The sequence below is a fragment of the Macrosteles quadrilineatus genome, unplaced genomic scaffold (genome assembly GCF_028750875.1).
Source record: "Macrosteles quadrilineatus isolate MER2022 unplaced genomic scaffold, UCM_ALF_1.0 Scaffold_2__2_contigs__length_208266976, whole genome shotgun sequence".
NCBI lineage: Eukaryota > Metazoa > Arthropoda > Insecta > Hemiptera > Cicadellidae > Macrosteles > Macrosteles quadrilineatus.
Window position 1 is genome coordinate 158106254 of NW_026542595.1, and position 9988 is coordinate 158116241.

At 32.9% G+C, this 9988-nt stretch overlaps 1 protein-coding gene across 1 annotated transcript; it reads left to right on the plus strand.

The window, feature by feature from the left end:
• The first annotated feature begins 639 nt into the window (after positions 1-639).
• Positions 640-7025, plus strand: LOC128986047 (endocuticle structural glycoprotein SgAbd-2-like). The gene is made up of 3 exons (XM_054406140.1): positions 640-788; positions 4680-4798; positions 6524-7025. Exons 1-3 carry the CDS (start codon positions 771-773, stop codon positions 6846-6848), a joined length of 462 nt encoding a protein of 153 aa, XP_054262115.1. The 5' UTR covers positions 640-770; the 3' UTR covers positions 6849-7025.
• The last annotated feature ends 2963 nt before the right edge of the window (positions 7026-9988 follow it).

Genomic DNA, 9988 nt, shown 5'->3' on the forward strand with positions numbered 1-9988 from the left:
ATATTCTACGTTATTAAATTTGCAATTAATTTATTAAATCCATTAGCAACTACTTTATTGTTGAATCTCTTTACATAGTAGTTCTTCTTTGTTATAATGCGTTTCCGTCCTAATGACATTCCGTATATTGTTATTTTGGAAAATTAATGATTTATTTAGCAGTACACTATAACTAGCACTAAGTATTTCAACACTATGTAGTAATAATTGTAAGATTGTTTATAATGCACGGTTTTAAATCTATAGAGTGCTAGTTTGATTACAATCAAGACCGATTCTGGATCCAGATGCAATCTATCACTAGCGTATCAATAAGTAATGGTCCTGTACAACAAAAGGTTAACTTTTGACGGTAAAAAATCAAATGTTTAACGGTTCCATTACGAAAAACTTAAAATTGCGCCTACTGCGTAATTAAACACGAAATAAAATATGAAATTATGACCTTTTGGGAATCTAAGTATACTACAAAATAATGAATAAGTATTGTCTTCGTCCAAATCTAGATATAAAAACGTACAGCTATCAATTCGTTGGAACAAATACACACTCAGTGTCTTTTCCACAACCTAAACCAACGCGGGGGGTAATAGGAGGCTAGAATGGTAGGAAGATGCTCTAGGTCAGTAGCAGTCCTGCATCTTCTACTTACATAATCTGATCTGTCCGATATATCACAGACTGGTCTGCTTTCGCCAGTTTTGGCAGGCAGGATATATAAAGGTGTAGCCCCAAGATGCCGGCAGTCAGTGCCCCGCTCTGCCCCTGCCATGACCTCTCACTTGCAAGTAAGTCGGCTTCTGCCTCACTCACTCACTCACTCGCTGACCACTATTGTCATTAGTTCCGCGTCACAGCATATGTTAATATTTCAAATTTTAAAAATTCTCCCTTTCATTCTGTTCAAATTGATTTTACCCTTCATTTCTCAAAAACTTGTTTTCTCAAAAGTTTTCGAATAGAATCATCCAGTTACTCACTCACTCACTGACTGCTATTGTTATCAGTTCCGCGTCACAGCACATGTTAATATTTTAAATTTCTTACTTTTACTACTTTTATGACTATTTATTTTTATTTTTTATTTTCACTTTTTTAATTTATATTAATTGTTTTAATATTCCAGCTCCAATCTTCAGTATAATCTTTAAATATTTCTCTAGTAAAACTGAATGAAAATGTCCGACACCTAATATTATAGGATTATTTAAACTATTTACCTTAAAACTTTAAGCAATTTAAAACAGTTATAAGCCAATCATTAAATTTCACAAGTTAAATACTGATTGATAAAACTTACTCTGCATAGGCGTCAATACAATGAGGATAATTTTGGTTTATAGTCAGTATAACAAGATAATAGAAAAAATTAGTAGTACCGTCCCGTATCATTAACTATGAAATTATAAATGCCTATGTGTAACTTAATAACTATTCTCCCCCTTGTCAAAACAATAGATTTCTAGTTAAGATTATTATTATCTTCTTAGAATTATTACTATTTCTAACTATGGTCGTTACGGAAATTCCAAACAAACCTCGAGATAACAGTTTACATTAGTTATTCTCGTATTCGTAGTACTATTATTATTGTAATTTTCCTATAATCTCTAGTAAGTCGTGTTCCACGCATATTCATTCAAATTGCGAGGATTTCAGTTTTGTCATAACTTTTAATTCAATAATTGGGGGTAATGCAAGAAAGGTTTAACTTTTTCCTGATCCTGGTTGCTAAGAAAATTTAATATACGGCACGCTAATCTCTAAAAGGGTTTGTTTGTTATTCAAATTTTGTTTGTTGCCAAGTGTCCATGCTTACAAACAAAGGAATCAGTCTTCTTTGTTTCCTTTTAACATACCAAGTGTTAAAATGTAGAAACTCAAGCGAAAGCAGATAAACATTCAGTAAACATTGAGCAAAAGGAGACTTAAATAATACTGTACTGTAGTATAGACAGACTCGGCTTATAGGTACTACGGCACTCTGCGCGATTAAATAACAGAAGATTTGTTGGTTGCTAATTTTCTTGATTTTCTTGTGCAATTCAATGATAACTATTGCAGCATTCTTTTTGCTAATTTTTAAGCGATTTTTTTGGGTGAGGTATAGGGAGGTGTTACTGTCAATGTACTAAATTAAAAAGTTTAATCCATCTAATTGGCTTTAATATTTACAAAGGTGAACATGTTGTGTTTTCTTCTAAATTATGATAGTTATAAATATGTTCTCATAACAAGAACATTCGGAGATAATATTGCCATTTTATTAAGATTTTACAAACAAAACTCTAGTAGATGCAAACCAGAGCTAAACTTAGGGAAATCTTTGAAACCTATCTTTCCTTTTTTATGAGAAAAGCTGATGAAATTAGCATTTAAAACATAATCAACAAATAATATCACACAACGTCTTGCAGATATAGTTATCAAATTAAGACATCATTTGCACAGAGAAAATGTTTTTTAAACTTCTTTGGCTACAAAACGTCTTGAGTCCTTCAACATATATTTTTGTTTGCTATTTCACATACCAAACTCTTTGGCACCTTACTTCTCTTTCTCTGTCGATATTCAAACTATTTTTAGTTCATTTATCTGTGAATTTGACCTAATTGAGCTATTTTACTATACCTTTCAATTTTTTAATTGCAATCTTCTGACATATTTCCGCGTATCTGCAATCAAGGAAGTACACCCACCCTCACTATTCATGTTGTCCGAATGTATTGCACAAGCACATTAAATGCATCGTTCGTACAACTCATCATAATCGTCGGTAATCGCGGCTGCCGTCAACCAGACGCTGATGTTTACGGTTGATCTTTGGCCTCAGAAAGCATCTGATGGCAACAAAAGTTACCTCCGCCTACGCCCCGCGGGCTTCTTGGAATTTAGAAGTGAAGGGAAGATAAAAATACATCCTCGTCATAGTTATTGATAGTCATCATGTATCGTAAAAGAATATAGCTTCAAAATGTAACTACCAGTCCAAGAATTGCTTACGTTGAGGTGATTCGGTATAAAAGTATAAATGTTTCCTTAAGTTTAAAATGGTTTTATAATTTAGATGTATGGCTTTTTTCGAAGTTGGCCAATAACATGGTACATTATGATATTTAACAAAATATGAAATCACAAACGTGGTCGAAAGAAATACCAGAATGAATAAATGATTGATCAAATTTAACTACGAATCAATCAAATGTTATATTTCCATTTTAAAGTGTGAGTAAATAAAGTTGGAAGTTATAACTTTATTTATAACTATATTTCAATATATATGTAATAGTAATATAATTTATATACAGTCTTAGAAGATTTATGCTTTGCTATTGAGTTAGTAATGAATTAGTAAATTTTAACTAACTATTATACATTTAGAATAAAAAAGGTATTATTATAACTTATCTTTTATCTTCACAAAATTGTTAGGATATATTCTTTATCATTCGAGGACATAATTACTGTCACTTCCCTAATATATTTAATACAAACTACTAAGTTAAAAACCAAAATCCCCTGAGGATACATTATAATGAATGGTAGGTAAAAATGTCATAAAATCCTCGCTGAGATGGGCAGCTCTCGAATCTGTCTCCAATTAAGTAAATTTCCTTTCGAGTCATCCATCATTAAATTTGTAATCATTTTTAAATTCGTTTTGGCCTTAGGCCAGAGAAGAAACTCAAACATAACATTCGAGTTTTTTCAGCATTCAAATAGTTAGTTCACCATGTAATTTAGGTTCTCAGCCGGAATATTGCATGTCGGATTACATGTCTAGTTCCCATCAGTCCACTTAACGTTCGAAGGATGACACAAAACTAGGTCGTCTCGACAGAAAGCTGTAAAATGTAAATGGAGGCTATAACCAAAGTTATGGCCGAACCATCTTTAAACATGGCCAGGACAGAAACATATTGCATACGTAACACGCTGGGTAGGGCTTAGTGATAAAACATGAGGTCTGATTAACAAATATTTTTTTTTATTTTACATCACTTTTTTCCTAAAGTAGTTTTAGGTGTAGATCGATAAATTGTTTATTTGCATACGTAAATTAATTGTTTATTAGTTTTACTATTGAAGTTATTTCGTTCACGGGAAATATGTTTTCAAATCTTTCCTACGCCAACGTTTTTGTTACTTTAATTTTTAAATATAATATGAAAAAAAACGGTGTTTCAACATCCTAAACCTTGGTTAACTTAACATGTAACATCAATTGCTATACGATGTTTTAATTTTAATTATCTAAAGTATACGATAAAAATGATGTCTTTGAATTTATAAGAGCCAAAAATAAAGTGCTTATTTAAAAATGTTATGGCAATTTAATCATTGTTTTGATTTGAAAAAATGACACAGTTTTGTTCATATCTAAGAATATCGTAAAAATTTGGATATTGATAAAAAAAAGGAAAAACATCTTTTAGATAATCTTTATAGTACTTTGAAAACACGGTAGAATGTATTAGCTTTGTAACATATCATCTGTATCGCCATACATTACTTCAGGAGACTGCCATGCATGTGAAAAATAATATAATTCGTATCATTTCGTTCAGAGTTAGTAAAGATATTCTCCGGTTCAGACAATAGTGAATATTGTACCATTGGAGTGATGCACATTTCAACGTTGAAATAGCTGTCTCTTATACATTGTTGTTTTGTTTCAGCTTTTCTGCGTGCTCGCAGTAGCTTCACTGAGCCAAGCTCTCCCCCAATACCAAACCCCCATCCCCATAGTCGCTCAGTACCAAGATGGGCCCAACCCTGACGGCTCTTATCAATACAGGTATGTAATATTTGAGCGACTTGAGTTATACATTTCTAATCATATAGAGATGTAAGACATATGTACGTTTAAGACAATGCATACATTATATGAATACTCTTAGGACTTCTTAGTTGAACGTTTGAAAAATAAAATTGATGAAATTTAAATTATTGCTATTCTCCCAAAAATTAAATCCTGCATCTTTTACAAAAATTTCAAATGTTTTTAGAGACATAAAGTTGCTCTGAAACTTACAAAAAACTGTATTTTGCGTGTTTTATAATTGTAAAAATATTTCACAATATATGAATAAAGGTTTTACTCTTCCAATTTTATTGGCAATTTAAATAAATTTTAAACAGGATACCCTTAAAATAGCCTCTTGACAAAAATTGAAAAATAAATTCTAGGGAACTGTACTTTTTCACAACTTATCCTCAAATATCTACCCATTATTAAACACAAACCTATCGGAATGAATCAATCACTTGGAGTTTGTAATGAACAATTCGAATTAAAAAGCATCATCAATACGTTTATTAAAAACACGTACTCAACACAAATAGACTTCAACGAGCAACTGAATGTTACTTCTCAGTACAGATGCAGGGAATAAATTTGATATGACGAAAACCTTTGGAAACTGTCTGCAGACGTTAAACCAGGAAACATATATCATTTACCAATTTATATTACATACACCTATCTTCGTATAACCATTTAAACCTGAGTAGGTAAAAGTACAAATGCCAAATAGGAAACCAATATATCAAAGGTCGAACTCCTTCCTTCTCCAAATAAGGAAAAGCCTCAAGTTCAGTGAGATGGCCCAGTGGGTCACTCGGTCCCAAGGCTAGAGGTTAGAGCATCTTGCCCAACAAAACCGGTTCGCCCATTACTCAGTCGGCGAGTAACATCTTATGCATTAACGACAAAGAAGAGGTTGGCATTTGTTACTGTTGCGCAAATGAATCATTCACGAATTAATTTATCATTTGACTACCAGTTTTTTACAGGTTTCCGTCGCTTCATCTTGCTGTTTTGCATAATCGAGTTGTTATAATGGATTGGGCAGGAAAGGTGTTTGATGCGTTGATTAATGTATTTCTATTATTGTGGTTTAAGTAACATCATATGAATATTATTGTGAAACCATAAACATTTTATTTTATTTTATTGATATATTTTTGCAACGACTGTCCACGTGAAACTATTGTTCTATATATTTTATTTTATTTTATTCTCTTAGGACAAGAAATGTCCGAGTTTAAGTTTCTGGTTTTATATTGAAATTTGATTTTATGTGACAGCTGAATGATTCTTTGAACGTAACAGCATGGATAAAACATACTTCTATGTGTCTAAGGCAATAGTTTAGCTATTGAAAAAGTAGTGTACTGCCATCCAGGTGTCATGTGTAGCTTAGAAAGATCCATACGGATTCAAACGTCATTATTTTACTGGTAATATTGTGTCTCACTCTAAACATAAACAATAACTTAAGATTTATAATACAGTATTTTATAATATTATTTGGCTGATCATATTTATATTTCATGAAAATTTTACGTCAAAAAGGCTTATGGAATCTTCTAATGTTAAGAAGTTTTGGATTAAACTACTTTAAAGGGTGACTATGACTAACGCCTCAAAATGCTAAATAGGTACCCAAAGATTTCAACAATTTTCTTTAACCATACTTTCCTCTGTGTAAAGATAATTATAATTTTCCTCTGTCTCCAGCTACCAGACAGCCAACGGCATCTCCGCCCAGGAGCGCGGGTATCTGAAGAACGCTGGCCAGCCCCAGCTAGAGGCTCAGGTAGCGGAGGGCTCCTACCAGTACACAGCTGACGACGGCACACCCATCTCCATCTCCTACATCGCCGACGAGGGTGGCTTCCGTGCCGAGGGTAGTGCCATCCCCACCCCACCTCCAATCCCCCCAGAGATCCAGAGGGCTCTGGAGTACCTGAGGACTCTGCCCCAACAAGAGTACGATGACAACGGCAACCCCATCGGCGCCCCTGTCCAGCAGAACTACCGACCCAACTACGGCAAGAAGTAACTCCTCTAACTGACTTATAATAATAGTCGCTTGAAAAGAGCTTAAGGAAGCTCCTTTTAACCGATTATTCTGCGGGGTGTACAGTTACCCTAGTTGGTACACTAGTCATGGATAGGGATGTTACTTTTGTATTTTTGTACTTGTATTATCTGTAATAAAACATTTTGTTATTTATAATTTGGCGTTTATTTATTTTAGTTTTATTTTCCATAAGTAAATACTACAGAGGAGTTTCGAATTGAATAGTTGAACATATCTTTAAGGGAAAGGGGTCAAAGTTCCTAAAATTTTGTAGATACTCTAAAGCTTTAACCCGTCCTACTAGCTTAAGTAGTCTAAAACAATAAGAAATTAGCTAAAAAACCCAAAACAAAATTGTTTATGAATTTTATTGATTTATTGATTTTATTATGAAACTGGGATAAATCAATATTTATTATTGTGTGTTAGTGAATATTTAATTATGAATTTATCAATAAGTAGTTTGGAAAATCAAGCTGGAAATACGTTGGCCAATCCCGCAGTTGATTAGTTCTATTACAACAAAATACATTACGAGTATACTGAAAATACATACGACTTCTAGAGGTCATGTGTGTTAAACTTAAGATAGAATTTCCCTAATTGAACCCCCCCCCCCATCCCCTTGATCATCGAACTATGTCAAGTAAATATGCCTTCCTTGAGTTGTATGTTTTTAACTAAAGGTGAACAGGAGTTATAAAATCCAAAGTGAAAGTTTCAATACTGGTATTTATTTATTACATCATTAAGTACACAATAAGATTTATTCCTGTGAATGAATACTTCGAATGAAACATCAGCAAAGTTGTAAAATGAATATTTATCTACAGTTTGTACGTTTAAGGTATACTTAAAACTATAAAAGATTGAATTCTATTCTATTTCAATAGCGTTGTTAACTTCTATAATGTTGTATACATGACAATTCAATAGCTTGTATCGATCTACCATTTTATGGTCGTAACACTTTCCTAAAAGAACCCTCCGTTACTCTTTTACAATTTCATTAACATATTATACTAGAAAAGGAGGGCTTAATCACACTTCCTTACACCGCAGTAGTCTTTGATAATGTGGTAAACTCCTGATAGTTTGGATATTTTATATATTTCACTCTGGAGTTTGATTGTGATGTATGGAGAGCCCTTTGTGAGCCTTTTAGCTCACTATTTATGTATTACTTATAAGGTCAATTTTCCATTTTATACTTAATTAGGTTGTTACTAAACTAGTGACATTTATTTGATGGCCAAGTTTCGTCTCAGTTTTACTTATCAGTGATTTTACAAAAATGAATGCATCTTCCCATCTATGGAAAAAAGCTATTAAATATTTGATATTTTTTATATGAATGATATTAGAATAAATTGTCTTGAGAAGGCAGGTTCGTGACGATTTGTCTCTAAACAAACACCGCAACGTGGTCTAACAATATGGTAGTACACGACAAGGTTCTGTTTAGAACGGAGTTAATTTAAGTCTCTCATAACTTTCTCAATGAAGTTAATTAAAGTAATTCCATAAAACAAAAATTCTGCTCTAAATAATAGTAATTACTATTATACTTTACATAATATATTAAGTTTATCTATAATTACATCAAAGTAACTTCAGTTAGAAGACGTGTTTAGTAGCTAATGTCATAAAACTGATGTTCTAAACCATGATATTTTGAATCAATTCTACATTTGTAATATTATTTTGTATGTAAGCTATATTTCAACTTATGTAGTAATATACATGCCTTAAAAACGTTTTTCATGCATGATAATAACTAATTGGGCAAAAGTTTATTTAAATAGTTTGGTAGCATAACCTCTAGTACAAGAAAGGAGTTATACATTTTATTAGTAATATTCTTCACTCAGTTTTCTAAGATCATCAGTTTTCCAGTCATGACCTTTTAATAATATTATAAAACATTATACATTGATACACATTAAACATTAACTAATGCAAAAATGTTGTCTCCAATCTGGCAAGATGGGGATCGTTGAGAGTTAAAAAGGTCACCTTTAAATGGGGATAATCGGAGCCCAAGAGAAGATTAAGTAACCGTATAACCAACCGTATAAAAAATTGGGTAAACTAAACTGGCTCATAAAACAAATAAAGAAAACACAGAGAAGTGCTCTAAATAACACGCAAGTCTAATTTGAAGGCGGCATTAAATTTAATTTACCGTACCTACCTGACTTTACAACTCCCTACAAAAAGTACACTACGTCTCTACACTATTCCATAAATGACTACCCAGTTCCAGGCGTGAAATAGGCCTACTATCAACTACGGGAATTAATCAATTAATAAAATATACACACTTCCTAATATAGATCTAGTCTTTAATAAAAGTCAAACGTTACAGTCCACCCGAATGATAAACTCCGCTACAATCGATATACCAAAAATATTCCAATCCCACCTCAAACACTTGATCATTCATCGATTGAGTTAACCTTTCCCCAAGTGCATGCTAGACGATGATGCACTATGCTAAATGGTCGTTTACAATCACTGGGGTAAATTACAGGGGACGGGGGCAAATGGGGGGGCAGATGACAGACTGGGGTCAAAGTTGATACCAAGCCCATCTGTTGTGAAACTAACAGTAGGTCACTGGCTCGACAAGTCCAAGTGAGAAGTGTTAATGAATGTCCAGATGTGGTCGAATGTTTTATGTGGACGTGATTAGGTTTAAGGTAGTTAGACACTGGCCAAAAACTGTAGTTTCAGAGTGTGTGCCTTTTTTCATAGTTAATTTTAGTTTTTGCATACCATTTTTAAGAAATGATCGATAATGCTTTCCATCTTTTAACGCATTGAAAAACTATATACAATTAGAACGTTATTTTCAAGTCCTTTATTCTAGAAATCACCACAATTTGGAATACACATTTTATCGATTGTATTAAGGTCCCATATAACACTCATCAAAGTGAATGTTATTCTAACAGTCAGCGGGTGTCAGGCTATGTAACGGTCTTCTATAATAAAGGGTGCATTACATGAAAGTACTCAACGACCTTTTGCATCATGCAAATATAATATCGGACAAGTATAGCAGTTAATTTGTGCTCAAGAAAGGATAACGCTCCTCGCTGTTCAGTGTTCAAAGA